General features: G+C 47.4%; 1 protein-coding gene across 6 annotated transcripts in view; it reads left to right on the forward strand.

Moving 5' to 3' along the window:
* FYCO1 (FYVE and coiled-coil domain autophagy adaptor 1) overlaps window positions 1–18,236 on the forward strand; it is an 86,656-nt gene that overhangs the window by 58,628 nt on the left and 9,792 nt on the right. For all 6 annotated transcript variants that reach the window (XM_067044471.1, XM_067044472.1, XM_067044475.1 and 3 more), the window contains 2 exons: window positions 11,201–11,296; window positions 14,711–14,921. In XM_067044471.1, coding sequence (XP_066900572.1) covers window positions 11,201–11,296; window positions 14,711–14,921 — 307 coding nt within the window. The remainder of the gene's footprint in view (window positions 1–11,200; window positions 11,297–14,710; window positions 14,922–18,236) is intronic.

The raw sequence follows: 18,236 nt of genomic DNA on the forward strand, positions 1-18,236 counted from the left end.
TTAGCAAGGCGGAGGGGTGGATGGAGCCCTCTGGGGAAGGCTGTCAGCAGGACACTCAGGCCATGAGGCTCTCTGGGCTCCATTCCTTCCTCAGCCAACCTGAACAGCCAGAGAATCTGCTCCCTGGGCAACTGGCAGAATTGAAGTTAAAGAAAAAAGAGGCTAAGGCATTTTGATTTGTGACAGGAGAATACTGTATATATTACAGCTGCAGAGAGCAAGCTGGAGGGACCTCACCTGTGACCCCTAGTCCAGGCAGGCGTGGACCCCTGGACTGCGTTGCTGGGGACTTCCTCAGCGTCCTTGCCTGTGGTCACCACTTTATTCTTACTTGGTTCCAAAGTGGAGCAAGCCTTGGTCATGTCCTTGGGGACGTTTGGGACAGAGGACCACCTTGGCTGTGTGCATGACAGGGGCCCAGGCCAAATATGTCAGGTGTTGCCAAGATGACCACCCTGATAGGGTGGAGCAAGTTGACAGATATACGTGCCTTACGACAGTTCAGCTCGACCAACCACAGGCTCAGGGACAGAAATTCAGATGGACAGGAAGGGATGACGTGCCATCAGCCACGAGAGGCCACCGTAGCTAGCAGTAGGCTCCCATGGCCAGAGCAAGGGGAGGAGGAAGGTCACTTTTGGGTAGTGAGTTTGTCTTGCATCTTTTCTGAGGGAAACACCTCAATGGCAACAGAAGGAGATAGGGTGACCCCTAGTGGCCTTATCTTTGTTCCTTGTCATTCTCAAACTTTAAAATCCTTTGACATCTTCCAACAGAGTTGCTTGAACATTTTCTACTGCATCCCACAGTCAGAAATTTACATGGCTACCCAGGTGTGTATGTGTATAGACAGAGTCAAACAAGAGCCTCATAAAACAGTGCTTATCCTTACCACACGCAATATAATGCAAAAACGCATTCATATTTTCTATTATATCCTATTTCTTTTTCTTTTTTTTTTTTTTTGCGGTATGCGGGCCTCTCACTGCTGTGGCCTCTCCCGTTGCGGAGCACAGGCTCCGGATGCGCAGGCCTAGCGGCCATGGCTCACGGGCTTAGTTGCTCCGCGGCATGTGGGATCTTCCCGGACCAGGGCACGAACCCGTGACCCCTGCATCGGCAGGCGGATTCTCAACCACTGCGCCACCAGGGAAGCCCTTTTTTACCCTTTTATAGGAACATTTTTGCAAAAGCATCAGAGCACACCCAGAACTGTCTGTAAATGACAAAAGACTTAAAAATGACCACGGTTAAAGATTTGATGAAAGTTCATACTAATGCAGTTGACAGGGAAATTTAGTTATTTCTGAGACACACATTTTAAAATAATAACTAGAATTATGACTTATAACATTATACTAGAACATATAAGATTTTTAGGAATTTCATGTAATGTCTAAAACATTTATATTAACATATTTTCCATACAAATAACCCAAAGAAAGTTTAGTATTAGTTTTTTTGTTTTCTTTAAATTTTTTAATTTAATTTTATTTTTTTTATACAGCAGGTTCTTATTAGTCATCAATTTTACACACATCAGTGTATACATGTCAATCGCAATCGCCCAATTCATCACACCACCATCCCCACCCCCCCGCGGCTTTCCCCCCTTGGTGTCCATACGTTTGTTCTCTACATCTGTGTCTCAACTTCTGCCCTGCAAACTGGTTCATCTGTACCATTTTTCTAGGTTCCACGTACATGCGTTAATATACGATGTTTGTTTTTCTCTTTCTGACTTACTTCACTCTATATGACAGTCTCTAGATCCATCCACGTCTCAGCAGATGACCCAATTTCGTTCCTTTTTATGGCTGAGTAATATTCCATTGTATATATGGACTACAACTTCTTTATCCATTCGTCTGTCAATGGGCATTCAGGTTGCTTCCAAGACCTGGCTATTGTAAATAGTGCTGCAATGAACATTGGGTGCATGTGTTGAATTATGGTTTTCTCTGGGTATATGCCCAGTAGTGGGATTGCTGGATCATATGGTAATTCTATTTTTAGTTTTTTAAGGAGCCTCCATACTGTTCTCCATAGTGGCTGTATCAATTTACATTCCCACCAACAGTGCAAGAGGGTTCCCTTTTCTCCACACCCTCTCCAGCATTTATTGTTTGTAGATTTCCTGATGATGCCCATTCTGCCTGGTGTGAGGTGATGATACCTCATTGTAGTTTTGATTTGCATTTCTCTAATAATTAGTGATGTTGAGCAGCTTTTCATGTGCTTCTTGGCCATCTGTATGTCTTCTTTAGAGAAATGTCTATTTGGGTCTTCTGCCCATTTTTGGATTGGGTTGTTTGTTTCTTTAATATTGAGCTGCATGAGCTGTTTATATATTTTGGAGATTAATCCTTTGTCTGTTGATTCATTTGCAAATATTTTCTCCCATTCTGAGGGTTGTCTTTTTGTCTTGTTTATGGTTTCCTTTGCTGTGCAAAAGCTTTGAAGTTTCATTAGGTCCCATTTGTTTATTTTTGTTTTTATTTCCATTACTCCAGGAGGTGGATCAAAAGAGATCTTGCTGTGATTTATGTCAAAGAGTGTTCTTCCTATGTTTTTCTCTAACAGTTTTATAGTGTCCGGTCTTACATTTAGGTCTCAAATCCATTTTGAGTTGATTTTTGTGTATGGTGTTAGGGATGGTTCTAATTTCATTCTTTTCCATGTAGCTGTCCAGTTTTCCCAGCACCACTTATTGAAGAGACTGTCTTTTCTCCATTGTATATCCTTGCCTCCTTTTTCATAGATTAGTTGCCCATAGGTGCATGGGTTTATCTCTGGGCTTTCTATCTTGTTCCATTGATCTATGTTTCTCTTTTTGTGTCAGTACCATATTGTCTTGATTAGTGTAGCTTTGTAGTATAGCCTGAAGTCAGGAAGTCTCATTCCTCCCTCTCCGTTTTTTTCCCTCAAGACTGCTTTGGCTATTTGGGGTCTTTTGTGTCTCCATACAAATTTAAAAATTTTTTGTTCTAGTTCTGTAAAAAATGCCATTGGTAATTTGATAGGGATTGCATTGAATCTGTAGATTGCTTTGGGTAGTATAGTTATTTTCATAATATTGATTCTTCCAATCCAAGAACGTGGTATATCTCTCCATCTGTTGGTATCATCTTTAATTTCTTTCATCAGTGTCTTATAGTTTTCTGCATACAGGTCTTTTGTCTCCCTAGGTAGGTTTATTCCTGGGTATTTTATTCTTTTTGTTGCAGTGGTAAACGGGAGTGTTTCCTTAATTTCTCTTTCAGATTTTTCATCATTAGTGTATAAGAATTCAAGAGATTTCTGTGCATTAATTTTGTATCCTGCAACTTTACCAAATTCATTGATTAGTTCTAGTAGTTTTCTGGTAGCATTTTTAGGATTCTATATGTATAGTATCATGTCATCTGCAACCAGTGACAGTTTTACTTCTTCTTTTCCAATTTGTATTCCTTTTATTTCTTTTTCTTCTCTGATTGCCATGGCTAGGACTTACAAAACTGTGTTGAATAATAGTGGTGAGAATGGACATCCTTGTCTTGTTCCTGATCTTAGAGGAAATGCTTTCAGTTTTTCACCATTGAGAATGATGTTTGCTGTGGGTTTGTCATATATGGCCTTTATTATGTTGAGGTAGGTTCCCTCTATGCCCACTTTCTGGAGAGTTTTTATCATAAATGGGTGTTGAATTTTGTCAAAAGCTTTTTCTGCATCTATTGAGATGATCATATGGTTTTTATTTTTTTTATTTTATTTTATTTTTTTTTTCGGTACGCAGGCCTCTCACTGTTGTGGCCTCTCCCATTGTGGAGCACAGGCTCTGGACACGCAGGCTCAGTGTCCATGGCTCACGGGCCCAGCCGCTCTGCGGCATGTGGGATCTTCCCGGACCAGGGCACAAACCCATGTTCCCTGCATCGGCAGGTGGACTCTTAACCACTGTGCCACCAGGGAAGCCAGATCATATGGGTTTTATTCTTCAATTTGTTAATACGGTGTATTACATCAATTGATTTGTGTATATTGAAGAATCCTTGCATCCCTGGGATAAGTCCCACTTGATCATGGTGTATGATCCTTTTAATGTGTGGTTGGATTCTGTTTACTAATATTTTGTTGAGGAGTTTTGCATCTATATTCATCAATGATATTGGTCTGTAATTTTCTTTTTTTTTGTAGTATCTTTGTTTGGTTTTGGTATCAGGGTGATGGTGGCCTCATAGAATGAGTTTGGGAGTGTTCCTTCCTCTGCAATTTTTTGGAAGAGTTTGAGAAGGATGGGTGTTAGCTCTTCTCTAAATGTTTGGTAGAATTCACCTGTGAAGCCATCTGGTCCTGAACTTTTGTTTGGTAGAAGATTGTTAATCACAGTTTCAATTTCATTACTATGATTGGTCTGTTCATATTTTCTTTTTCTTCCTGGTTCTATCTTGGAAGGTTATAACCTTTCTAAGAATTTGTCCATTTCTTCCAGGTTGTCCATTTTATTGTCATAGAGTTGCTGTAGTAGTCTCTTAGGATGATTTGTATTTCTGCGGTGTCTGTTGTAACTTCTTTTTCATTTCTAATTTTATTGATTTGAGTCCTCTCCCTCTTTTTCTTTTTTTTTGCGGTACACGGGCCTCTCACTCTTGTGGCCTCTCCCGTTGCAGAGCACAGGCTCCGGACGCACAGGCTCAGCGGCCAGGGCTCACGGACCCAGCCGCTCCGCGGTATGTGGGATCTTCCCAGACCGGGGCACGAACCCATGTTCCCTGCATCGGCAGGCGGATTCTCAACCACTGTGCCACCAGGGAAGCCCTCCCTCTTTTTCTTGATGAGTCTGGCTAATGGTTTATCGGTTTGGTTTTTCTCAAACAACCAGCTTTTACTTTTATTGATCTTTGCTATTGTTTTCTTTGTTTCTATTTCATTTATTTCTGCTCTGATCTTTATGATTTCTTTCCTTCTGGTAACTTTGGGTTTTGTTTGTTCTTCTTTGTCTAGTTCCTTTAGGTGTAAGGTTAGATTGTTTATTTGAGATTTTTCTTGTTTCTTGAGGTAGGCTTGTATAGCTATAAACTTCTGCTTAGAACTGCTTTTGCTGTATCCCATAGGTTTTGGATAGTCATGTTTTCATTGTAATTTGTCTCTAGGTATTTTTTTATTTCTTCAGTGATCTCTTGGTTATTTAGTAACGTATTGTTTAGCCTCCATGTGTTTGTGCTTTTTACGTTTTCTGCCGTGTAATTCATTTCTAATCTCTTAGCATTGTGGTCAGAAAAGATGCCTGATATGATTTCAGTTTTCTTAAATTTACTGAGGCTTGATTTGTGACCCAAGATGTGATCTATCCTGGAGAATGTTCCATGTGCACTTGAGAAGAAAGTGTAATCTGCTGTTTTTGGATGGAATGTCCTGTAAATATCAATTAAATCTATCTGGTGTATTGTGTCATTTAAAGCTTGTGTTTCCTTATGTATTTTCATTTTGGATGATCTGTCCATTGGTGTAAGTGAGGTGTTAAAGTCCCCCACTATTACTGTGTTACTGTCGATTTCCTCTTTTATAGCTGTTAGCAGTGCCTTATGTATTGAGGTGCTCCTATGTTGGGTGCATATATATTTATAATTGTTATATCTTCTTGGATTGATCCCTTGATCATTATGTAGTGTCCTTCCTTGTCTCTTGTAACATTCTTTATTTGAAAGTCTGTTTTTTCTGATATGAGTATTGCTACTCCAGCTTTCTTGTGATTTCCCTTTGCATGGAATATGTTTTTCCATCCCCTCACTTTCAGTCTGTATGTGTCCCTAGGTCTGAAGTGGGTCTCTTGTAGACAGCATATATATGGGTCTTGTTTTTGTGTCCATTCAGCAAGCCTGTGTCTTTTTGGTTGGAGCATTTAATCCATTCACGTTTAACGTAATTATCGATATGTTTGTTCCTATGACCATTTTCTTAATTGATTTGGGTTTGTTTTTGTAGATCCTTTTCTTCTCTTGTGGTTCCCACTTAGAGAAGTTCCTTTAGCCTTTGTTGTAGAGCTGGTTTGGTGGTGCGGAATTCTCTTAGCTTTTGCTTGTCTGTAAAGCGTTTGATTTCTCCATGGAATCTGAATGAGTTCCTTTCCAGCTAGAGTAATCTTGGTTGTAGGGTTCTTCCCTTTCATCACTTTAAGTATATCATGCCACTCCCTTCTGGCTTGTAGAGTTTCTGCTGAGAAATCAGCTGTTAACCTTATGGGAGTTCCCTTGTATGTTATTTGTCTCTTTTCCCTTGCTGCTTTCAATAATTTTTCTTTGTCTTTAATTTTTGCCAGTTTGATTACTATGTGACTCGGCGTGTTTCTCCTTGGATTTATCCTGTATGCGACTCTCTGAGCTTCCTGGACTTGGGTGGCTGTTTCCTTTCCCATGTTAGGGAAGTTTTCGACTATAATCTCTTCAAATATTTTCTCGGGTCCTTTCTCTCTCTCTTCTCCTTCTGGGACCCCTATAATGCGAATGTTGTTGCGTTTAATGTTGTCCCAGAGGTCCCTTAGGCTGTCTTCATTTCTTTTCATTCTTTTTTCTTTATTCTGTTCTGCAGCAATGAATTCCACCATTCTGTCTTCCAGGTCACTTATCTGTTCTTCTGCCTCAGTTATACTGGTATTGATTCCTTCTAGTGTAGTTTTCATTTCAGTTATTGTATTGTTCATCTCTGTTTGTTTGGTCTTTAATTCTTCTAGGTGTTTGTTCTTTAATTCTTCTAGGTCTTTGTTCTTTAATTCTTCTAGGTCTTTGTTAAACATGTCTTGCATCTTCTCGATCTTTGCCTCCATTGTTTTTCCAAGGTCCTGGATCATCTTCACTGTCATTATTCTGAATTCTTTTTCTGGAAGGTTGCCTATCTCCACTTCATTTAGTTGTTTTTCTGGGGTTTTATCTTCTTCCTTCATCTGGTACATAGCCCTCTGCCTTTTCATCTTGTCTATCTTTCTGTGAATGTGGTTGTTGTTCCACAGGCTGCAGGATTGTAGTTCTTCTTGCTTCTGCTGTCTGCCCTCTCTTTCCTATTTCTTTTAATATTCGTCATGACTTACTAAATTAATTCACAGCTGACTGAATGGGTCATGACCCACAGTTTGAAAAGCCATTGAAAGGAAACTCTGTGTCCCTAATCATTGCCTTGGAGACTGCATCACCCACCCATGCACACTCCCACCTCCACCCATCTCCCCTTCCCACCTCACAAAGCTCCCCCATGCAGGGCCTCAGCCAGGACTAGCAAGGATTGCAGGACCTACTATGGTAATAGGGTTGTCTGTGTCGTGATGGTCAGAGAGGTGGGGAGATGGAGGAGGAGGGGGAATAAAAGATTAGGACATCTTAGGGTTTATTTGGCTGCACCCCACCACTTGTGGGATCTTAGTTCCCCAACCAGGGATCAAACCCGTGCCCCTTGCAGTGGGAATGCGGAGTCCCAACCATTGGACCACCAGGGAATTCCCGACATCTTTTATTCTTAATGAGGGAATATTGAGAGAACCAGCCACAGTTTTCAGAGTTCGTTTCATCATATGTTATTTGTCTTTCTCATTTATGGTACTTGCACTTTGCACAAGGATGAGAGCAAATGAAACGAGGCAGGCCTGAGGGGCCTTGGGCCCGTCTCCTCTCCCCTGGCCCTGCCTCCTTAGCCATCAAGTGGGGTTGGACTGGATGGTCCTGTGAGCTTTTTCTTGCACTGACATTCTGTGATGGGGGTGGGGGAATCTGGAAGCCAGTGATTGGAAGATGAACGAGAAAGAGGTGTTGGACAGGAAGGAGGTCAGAGGTGGGCTGGGCTGGGGAGAAAAAGGAGTGACAAGCCTTGCCCTTGGTGGCAGCAGGCACTTGAGGACCCCCGTGCCAGCCACCACCTCCAGCCCCTTGCAGCAGCGCCCTGAGCAGCTTGTCACAGCCAGCGGCCTCAGCACTCCAGCAGTAGACAGGAGGGAGGCCGGGAAGCAGGGCCATATGGCGGAGCGAGCAGGCGTGATGTCTAGCTGTCTGAATGAAGCCAAGTCTCGAGCTCAGAGATTTCCAGAGAGGACGGAGGCCTCCCCTTGTGCAGTGCTGTCCTCCAGACAGAGAGGCTTTGTAAGTTGGCAGCAAACAGTCTGCTTTGTGTCTGAGAAAATCCTGTTCGAGGTGAAGGTGCTGCAGTTTGTCCCCAGGTGTGGCTCTGCTAACCCAGTGTCTGCCACTCCATGTGTGACTCGGGGTCTTCCTCCTTCAGGATCTGTTGCTGATTCTTTTCTTGATTTCATCAGCATTACCTCTGCCCTTTTATCCTGAATTTACACACTAACAATTTACGCCCCCACGTATATTTCTTAGCAAGTAGCACAGACATTCTTTGGTTCCTGCACAGGGCAGTGACCTGTCCTTTGGGACAGGGAAAGCCCAGCCACAGCCCCTGCTTGCAAAGAGCATGTGGACCAGGCGGAGATAAGACCCAAAAGCAGATAGGCAAAGCCCAGCGTGACCAGAGCTGTGACACGTGGGTGGCGGGGAGGAGTATGGGGTTCAGGAGCATGGGGGGTGGGAGCGAGCTGCAGGTGCCGCGTCTGTCACAGCCCCTGGGGTGACGCCACCAGTCACTGACCCCAAACTCTTGGTGCATCGTGGTTGCTGCAGGTGCACTGCATGTTGCACAGATATTCCTGCCCCCAGGGTTGAGTGGCATCCGGGACAGGCTTAGGCGAGACTCACTGGATTTTGCCAACTCTGAACCACCCATCTTCGCATCTGCATGAAGAACACCTGGGTGCTCCCGGGACCTTCCCAGCGTCCTGCTGACTGAGTGAGGAGCCTCAGGCCTCAGACACAGGACGTAGACTTTGGGGGACGGTATCTGCTGCCCCTCCCCATGGGCGGGTTGTGCATCTCTGCCCATCGTTACTGCCTCTCCCTGTGGAAGGATGAGCCTCATGCCCCTGCTGTGGCGTGTTTGGCCACAGGACCCACCCGGCAGTGTAATGTGAGGAGCAGTGTGGTGAGAACCATTTCTGAGCAGAGGCGATGGCCGCCACCTCCAGGCAGAAGCTCTGTGACCATTAGGGTGTGGCCACCCACTGTACTCTCTTGTATTTCTCGTGTTCCAGAGATGGTGTGAGGTCCCAGGCTCACCTGAGCTCTGGGATTCAGGGTCTGTTAACTCCCTGGGAAAGCTGTAGAGCCCCTCCCCAGGCATTACACCTGGCCGCAGCCCGGATAGCGCTGTCAGAGAAGCACACCAGTTTTCCAGCATAAGTTGTAGGTCCACTCTAGGGGCAGCCGTGAACTTGGTGCCCGAGGGGGTGTGAGGGTAGGTGAGGAGGGCCATCTGAGCACGTGGTCTGGACGCTTGCTGTCAGCCGCTGACCTCGCGTGTGCTACTGTATGTGCTGAGACCTCCTTCCAGTCCGGCCGCAGCTGTCTGTCCCTGCCTCAGGTGGAGCGCATCTGTGGGGTAGGGCCCATGCCCGCCTCACGTGTCCTGTGCAGTGCTGGGCCGCCGCCTTAGGACCCGCTCAGCAGCAGGCAGGGTGAGGGTAGGGCAGTTCTGAGTTCACGCAAGTTCACACAGGGCCGCAGGGGTTGAGTGAATGTGCCTGGGAGCCAGGCTGGTGAGAGCCCAGGGGTGTGTGTAGGGGGTGGGATGGGGGAGCAGAACTGGGTGAGGGCATTTTGGGGCCTATTGACCTCACCCCAGAAACATCTGGGGAGAGCCTGCCAGGACAGTTGAGAAGGGGATTATCACAGCATTTTGGGAAAAAGCCATGCTGCTCAGGAGATCTTCCTCATTAACCCTTTCCCATGGGGCAAAGCAGCAAATCATTTCCCTTTCCTGGACCTAGGTTCTTCTCAGGCAGCATTGGGGACTGAAGCTGGTTGGGTTTGAGATCCCTGAGCTCATCATATAAGCGATTGGCCGCACTGGGTGTGGGACCCAGCAAGATGAGCACTGAGCTGGAGTCAGGGTGTCTGACTCTGGCCCTGCCTCTCAAGACCTGCCTGGGCCTTTGTGTCCCCATCAGCGAAGTGTGGGCACTGCTCTGAGGATCAGCAACTCAGCAGGGGTTAAAAATGTTCCATGGGAGCGCTAGAGTTAAAATTCAATAGATGTCTTGGGACTTCCCTGGTGGTCCAGTGATAAAGAATCTGCCTTCCAATGCAGGGGCCTCGAGTTTGATCCCTGGTCAGGGAACTAGGATCCCACATGCCGTGGGGCAACTAATCCCGCGTGCCACAACTACTGAGCTCGCGTGCCTCAACTAGAGAGCCCGTGCGCCACAGCTACAGAGCCCATGCACCCTGGAGCCTATGTGCCACAACTAGAGCGAGAAAACCCCCACGCCACAACTAGAGAGAAGCCCCGAACGCTGCAACGAGCAAAGAGCCCGCACACTGTAACGAAAGATCCCGCATGCCTCAACGAAGATCCCGTGTGCCACAACTAAGAACTGACGCAGCCAAAAAAATAAGGAAAATAAATATTAAAAGAAAATTAATAGATGTCTTTACTGCAGGACATCTCAGAGCTTTGAATTTACTGTTTAAGAATGCCATGAATTTCTAATAAAGAGTGCAGGGTTCCCCTCCCCTGGCAGTGGTGTTCCACAGAGCACACTTTGGGAACCATGGCACCTCTGTACTGCCAGGCAGTTCCCACAGCTGGTTCTCCGCACAGCAGACAGTGGGTTGTGAGGGAAGAGGAGATGTGGCGTGGATCTGCCCTCTTTGTATGAGTCTCTGTCCCACAACCTCCTTCTCAGGCCATGCTGCTTCCTGCCTCATCAGCTCTGGGTACCTGTCCTTGTTCCCCAGCGATGGGCCAGAGCAGGCTCGTCTAGTCAGGGACTGGCGCTGAAAAGGCAGCATCAGTGGTGCTGGAAACTTACCCCGTGGCTGTAGCTGTACTGGCGTGGGACAGGAGGGTGGTCCATTTGTGCTGTGGTCACCCATCCCACGCCCACCGGGAAGACATTGGGGAAGTCACTGCAGCCCTGTTGTCTTCCCTCCCCATCCTGCCTGCCTGGACCTGGCCCCCATGGCTCTCCACCCACAGAGTCTGTGGGGCCTCTGTCCTGGCCTCCATGATTGAAGGGTTCCCCGTGCATTCTGAGGTTGGCTACCAGACTCCAAGACTATGGGCTTCAGGATGCGGGACCCTGTGTGCTAACTTGGCTGTGTTCTCGTTTGTGACATTTCAGGGACACCACGTCCAACTCTCTTACCCCTGAGGACACTGAAGACATGCCCGTGGGGCAGGATGCTGAAATCTGCTTGCTGAAGTCGGGAGAACTGATGTAAGTGATGGGCCCCCAAGCTGGACTTCCCAGGGTGTCACTTTTGGGGAGGAGGAACACCAGAGGAGGCCTGGCCTTCTGGTGTCCCAGCTGGAAAGCACCCCAGAGGCTCAGACTTGGCACCCCTGGTGGTTTTCAAGTTTGTGCTTCTTTTTCTTTCTTTCCCTTCCTCCCTCCCTTCCATTTATATACAGTAAAGGTCTCCATTTGTAGTGTACAGTGCTTGGATTTTGACAAGTAATACAGTGTAATCACCAGGCATCTGCCAGCCCCCACATTGAGCTCTGCCAGTGGCTTTACAGTCTCAGGCGTCAGCACCCAACCAGCTCCACTCCCAAGTCTGCCAAACAGGAAACCTGGGTCCAGAAAAGCAAATTGACCAGAGTGAAGATATAGAGCAGTGCCATCACCGCAAAAAACTTCCCCGTCCTTTTATACTCATCCTTCCCTCACCCGTATGTCCTGTGTTCTTCCTTTTTGAAAATAACTTTATTTTCTTATTGTAAGAAAATTTTCCTTCTAGAAAATCAGGAAACAGAGATAAGCAAACCACTTTGGATATAGCCTTCCAGTCTTGGTTATACTAATATACCTAATTTTTCAACATAAACAAATATCCTACATCTTATTTCACAGTCTTTTTAAACTTAATATTGCATGAGTGTTTCCCCATATCATTCTTTTTCTCCAGTGTTGTGACCAGTGGCTGCATGATTGCATTATGGTCATTGAGTAGATTCAGTCACTCATTCACAGATATTTATCCAGCACCTACTATGTGCTAGATACTCTTCTAGGTTCTTAGAGCACATCAGTGAACAAAGCAGACAGATTCCTGCCCTCATGTTCACTTTACATTCCAGCAGGGGTGACGGACAATAAACATCAATAAATAAGTAAATTATATAGTATGTTACAAGGTGGTGCTTGCTTTGGAAAAGAAACAGAGTAGGATTAGGTGGGAGGGGTTGCAATGTTACTTTTTCTTAATTTTTTAAATTAGTTATCTATTTTATACATATTAGTGTATATACGTCAATCCCAATCTCCCAGTTCATCCCACCACCACTACCATCACCACCACCCCACGCCTGCTTTTCCCCCTTGGTGTCCATACGTTTGTGGGGTTGCAATTTTAAATAGAAAACGCTAAGAAGGTAAGACTTGAAGGAGTTTTCATGCAGATATGTGAGAGACAGCATTCAGGCAGAAGGAACAGTCAGTGCAAAGGCCCTGGGGCAGGATGGTGTCTGGTGTGTTTAAGGAATAGGGATAGGGTCAGTGTGACTGAAGCAGAAAGAGGGAAGGAGACTGGGTCAGAGAGGGAACAGGGCCCACATCACATCAGGCCTTCTTGGCTATTGTAAGGACCTTGGCTTTTAATCTGAGGGGAATGGGAGCTTTAAAATAAGATTTGGAACAGAAATGTGACTTAATATAATTTACATTATAAAAGGGGTCACTCTAGTTGCCATGTGGAGAATGACTATGAAGGGACAGAAGTAGGGAGACCAGTTGAATTTACATTTATGATGTGAGTCTTATGGACAACAGACTTCTTTTATTTAAGATTATATTTGAGCAGAGATGGCAAACCCTTGATTTCTTTTTATTAGCATCTCTTTTGGCGAGACCGAGTATTGTCCTCTCACTGAACAGATGAGGTCTAGAAAGGTAAAAAAGATTAAAGGCACAATCCAAGTAACTCGGTGCAAGGGGAGAATTCTGGAATGTAAAATTATGAAATGACCCAGCATCAGTGGGGCACCCTGTCAGAGTAAGTAATGCAGCAAGATTTCCATGTTGTAAGAGACCTCTTTTCCAAAATGGACCCTTCTGCCTACTTGCAGATTCTTGAAAATTGTAAATATTGGACAAGACCTTTTTTTACTATAATTAGCAATAAAGCTTAAATTAACACATGGGAAAATGGTCCATGGAATTAAATTTTTACACAGGTGAATGACCTATATCAGAGCTGTTCCTTAGAGCATTTTGGTTTTCTAATCATTGATTAGTCTTCTCATTTGCAAAGCTTGGGGAGTATTCCCATCCACCTCTACGCCTTTGGAGCCAACAGGATTCTTAGCGCCACCACTTATTTGCTTTGCAGTCTTGGGCAAGTTACCTACCCTCTCTGAGTTTTGGTTTCCACCCCTGTGTTAAAGCGGACAGTAATATTTTTGTCCACGAAAGGCAGTTTGGTGTAGTAGAAAGGCAGTGGCTTTGGATCAGACCTGTATGGACCTGGATAGACTTGCTTAGTCTTTTTGAATCTTAGCTTCCTCGTGTATAGACGGGAGCATCATGCTTCCTCACACAGCCCTTGTGACAACACCTGAAGGTGGCGAGCAGAGTTAGCCCTTCCTCAGTTGAGGAGAGGAGATGGGACTGTCCAGGGCCGCACACTGCTGAGCTGCAACCCCGCACTGGAGGCCCTGCCCTCGTGGCCCTCGCTCAGCTGCTGCCTCTGGATTTGCTGGGCAGGAGGAGGCACCACTTAATCAGGGAGACTTTGCCCTTCAGCACAGGTTCATCTTCTAATGTAATTGTCACAACCACCAGAGGCAGGCGTGGTTGTCCCTGTCTGCAGGTGAGGAACCTGAGGCTGACGTGAGGGTGAGCCCTGCGGCAGGTACCAGCACCGGGTTCTCTGGTTCCTGCAGAGAAACTCACTGTCCCTAACCCCTTTAAACTTTTGGAACTGGCTCTTAATCCAGATAATGAGAGTTATGATAGGGACACAGCCCCAAGAAGCCTGTCTCCCCAGGGCCCTCAGACTACCCTGCATTAAAGAGTCTGGGGTGTTTGCATTTATGAAAAGTCAGGGTGCCTGCTTGGAATTTTTTGGCAGGCCCCGGATTTCCCCTGAAAAGAGGGACGACTGACCGAAAGGGCAGGAGGTTTCAAACGATGCGTGTGCTTACTTCTGGTGCTAATTAGGTAAAAGCGGGAGGTGAGGAACTGGAAGGAGAAAGGGGAGAGAAAGAGTGGACAGCTGAGCAGCAGGGCAGCTGCAGGAGAGCTGCAGAAAGCTGAGGCCTTGGCACGCGCTTCCCGTCCTTGAGGGGCACAGAGCGGCCCAGGCCGTCCTCTCAGTTCCAGCCGGCTTGCAGGGACCACACCAGCTTCTTGTGGGCAGGGATTATCATCTGTATTTTTTACTTCTGTGTCCCCAGTGCCTAGAGCTATGCCAGGCACCTAGTAAGTGCTCAGGAAACATCTGATGGCGTGAGCTGCACATCAAGAATGAATTCTCCCATGTTTTTAAGCGTGTCAGTCATGGTGACCCAGGGCTTGTCCTCCCAAGAGCCTCCAGGGTTTCCAGTCACCTAGGAGTCACAGACAACCTGGCCAGTGGACTCAAACGCTTTCCCTGCTTTGATCAAGTCCCTCTCTGCATTCGTATTTTAGGATAAAATTACCCCTCACGGTGGAAGAGATCGCCAACTTCGGGGAGGGCAACAGGGAGCTGTTTGTGAGGTCCAGTACCTATAGCCTCATCCCCATCACTGTGGCCGAGGCAGGCCTCACCATCAGCTGGGTCTTCTCCTCCGACCCCAAGAGTATCTCCTTCAGTGTGGTGTACCGGGAGGCGGAGGACACGCCGCTGGATCAATGTAAGGTGAGGCCATCTCCCTGCCAGCAGGATTCCCTGGGCAGACCTTACCTGGGACGTTGTGAGAGGGGCACAGAGAGACCAGAGTGGGAAAAACCCCTGGGCTGCATCATGCAGAGCAGGCAACACACCCGGGCTTGTCCAGCCTGGGGGAGGAGAGCTGTCTGCTAATGTCTGAAGGCCCACTCCTGGCTCAGCTTCAGGCTGACCTTGGAATAGGTCAGTAGGTGAAACTGAAAGGAATACAGATGTGTGACTCAGTTTAAGGATCATTCTTTTAACAGAGCCATGGCGAGCAAGAACGGGTCACCATGGGAGGTGGGGACCAAGATCTTTGCTTCTGGTTATGAGCTTAGGGTGTTCAGCATCTCGCCTCAGAAAGGTCAGTAGAGACTCATAGCCATTGTGTCACTTGGGTGGTTGGGCTGGAAATCTTCGTGGCAGATACCAGTTCATAAACTCCTAAGACATCCTACACATGGGACATTGACAGTGGCCAGGACCATAGTTCTCAACCTTGGCCACACATTAGAAACACCTGGGAAGCTTTTTTTAAAAAAAAAAATTATTTATTTATTTATTTATTTCATTTATTTTTGGCTGCGTTGGGTCTTCATTGCTGTGCACGTGCTTTCTCTAGTTGCGGCGAGCGGGGTCTACTCTTCATTGTGGTGCACGGGCTTCTCATTGCAGTGGCTTCTCTTGTTGCGGAGCACGGGCTTTAGGCATGCGGGCTTCAGTAGTTGTGGCTTGCAGGCTCAGTAGTTGTGGCTCACAGGCTTAGTTGCTCCGTGGCATGTGGGATCTTCCTGGACCAGGGCTCAAACCCATGTCCTGCATTGGCAGGCGGATTCTTAACCACTGCACCACCAGGGAAGAAGCCCTGGGAAGCTTTTTAAAACATACTTCTGAGTCCACACCCCAGACCACTAAACCGGAATCTCTAAGGGGGATCCAGGCATCCTTAGATGGTCCCAGTGGGCAGTCAAGGTTGAGAGCCACTGGTTTAGCTCAAGGGGAAGAAGAGTAGAAAGGATGGAGTAGGATGCAGAGCACAGGACAATGAACAGGCCTCTGTGGGGGCTGCTTCACTGTGGGTCGAGGAAGAGGGAGGGTCTGAGTTCCACACCTGAATCTCTGCAGGGAGGGTGCCAGGGGATGATGGAGGGAGAGCTGGTTTGGGTGGAAACGCGAGTTCCATTTGAAGCACTGTGAGTGGAAGGAATAGTGAGGACAGTCACACAGGCTGGATTGGAGCTCCGGGTAGATCCTAGACTTTTAATACAAAGTCTCCATTTTCTAAGAATGAAGCTAGAGAGGAGCAATTTGAAGTTGTGTGAAAGAAGCCTTCTGTGAAGTCTCTGCGATGACATCCACTGGTCCCTCACGCTTGTGGTCCTCTGGGTGTCCTAAGGGGCTCGCGGTGAGGGCTGGGGAAGGCCCAGAGCCCCAGGAGGGCCGGGCTCGGGCATGCTGGGCACACAGGTCGCCGCTCCAGCTTCGGTATCCACATGGGGGGACATGTGTCCATCTGTGTTTGCTCTCCTGCTATCCCTGTCCTGGTGGTATCTGCCTATTATAGAGATCGCTTTGTCATTTCTGTCCTCTTCAGATTCACTCCTTAAACTTAGTTCTAGCCCCCTGAGTTGGCCTGGATTATTGGAGGCTCATGCTCGTGCTTATTTAAAAACTGCTCTGCCCCTCTTTTCCTTTTGAAGGCTCACAGCCACACCACACATGTAGCCTTGGAGCCCTTCCTTCCCGAGCGGTTCTGAACGTCCACCCGGGAGGTCCTGGGCTTGTGGTCAGAGAGTGGATTCAGGCTCACTGCTGCCACCTGGGCACATGTCTCGGTCCATGAGGCAGGTCTTAGTCCCACTTTGCTGATGAGGAAACTCGGGTGCGGAGCGGCCTGCCTGGGCAGTTGGTTGGGCAGCAGCTTAAGCAGCATGCTTCTCAGCTCTGCACTAGCAACCAGCTGCACCACCTGGAACTCAGCGCCAGCACCTTTGCTGTTCACCTCCTGTTCGCAACGCCCACCGAGCGCCTTGCACTGTGTCTGCCCACGTTAGATACTGGTGGATATTTGTGGGAGGGAGAGAGGGAGGTGACTAGATCAGTCTCCACGCCTCTCTCCTTGCTCAGTCACTCACCAGCCTAATCCTCATGGCCCTGGGAGACCTGTGTGGTTCCTCCCAGGAATCAGGAGCTCAGGGACGCCCAGGAGCCATCCTCATCTCTGGCTCCCTTATTGCCTGAAGGATATGGTTACCATTGTCCTTCCCACAGTGGACGCCAGGGGGCAGAAGGACCCCATCTGCAGGGTGGGTGAGAAGGGTGCTCAGGTGCTCCTCTGCCGTCACAGACCCGACTGTCACCAGCCAGCCGTGGGGATGGGTGTTATGTCTGCCTGAGGTCCTGTACAGACATCAACCTGGAGAACCTACATCCAGGCTCACACCTTTAGCATCTGTCCTGGGGACGCCCCTTTTGATGCCCTGACCAGACTGTACCTTATTGGGAACAGTGGGACATAGTGCAAATTGCAACACTCAGGTTTCGTGATTGTGGAGGTTCAGGCGTGAGGAGCTATGCTGCGTACTTGCACTCTGTTCACAACCATTTACTGTACTGCTGTATACTGGGCTCTGTAGGGTGGGCCCACTGGGGATAAAGAGAGAATGAACAGCATGGAATCTGCCCTTGAGGAGCTCATGGTATGATCAAAGAGAGACCTTATTAAAAGAACAACTGTGGGGGAAAAAAGAATGAAAGAAACAACTGTGATTCCAGGTGGTGACTGTCATGATGGGGTGGCACTTGGGGGTGGGGGGCAGGCACCTAACCTGGGGAAGCAGTGATCAGGGCAGGAGACTCCTGGGCCAAACCAAGAGAAGCTGTGGGGAGGGGATGGCAGGGGGACATGGGTTAGAGGAAAAGCGTACAGGTGGAGGGAACAGCATGGAAGGCCAGTCCCATCTCTAGGAGCATGTCAGACACTCCCACCCGGGACCACCCTCTCTCCAGAGGGACCTCCTCTATCAAGGTCATGCCTCGACACTGAGATTCGAGACTGTGACTTTGGGAAGCACTTGACGAAAGAAGTGGTAAATCAAGGACTTGAGGCTACCCATGTGCAGACTGCTGCCCTGAAGCCTGGGACAAATCAGGGAAGAAGACCTAGGCCCTGCCTCTCTCTTTGGCCAGAGAAGCTCAGAGGCCTGCCTGGGGCTGCTGGGAGCAAGGACCCTTGACTTTTATTTTTTAAACAGCTTTATTGAGGTATAATTTACACACCATATAATTCACCCATTTAAAATG

The sequence above is a fragment of the Kogia breviceps genome, chromosome 10, assembly GCF_026419965.1.
Source record: "Kogia breviceps isolate mKogBre1 chromosome 10, mKogBre1 haplotype 1, whole genome shotgun sequence".
Taxonomy (NCBI): Eukaryota; Metazoa; Chordata; class Mammalia; order Artiodactyla; family Physeteridae; genus Kogia; species Kogia breviceps.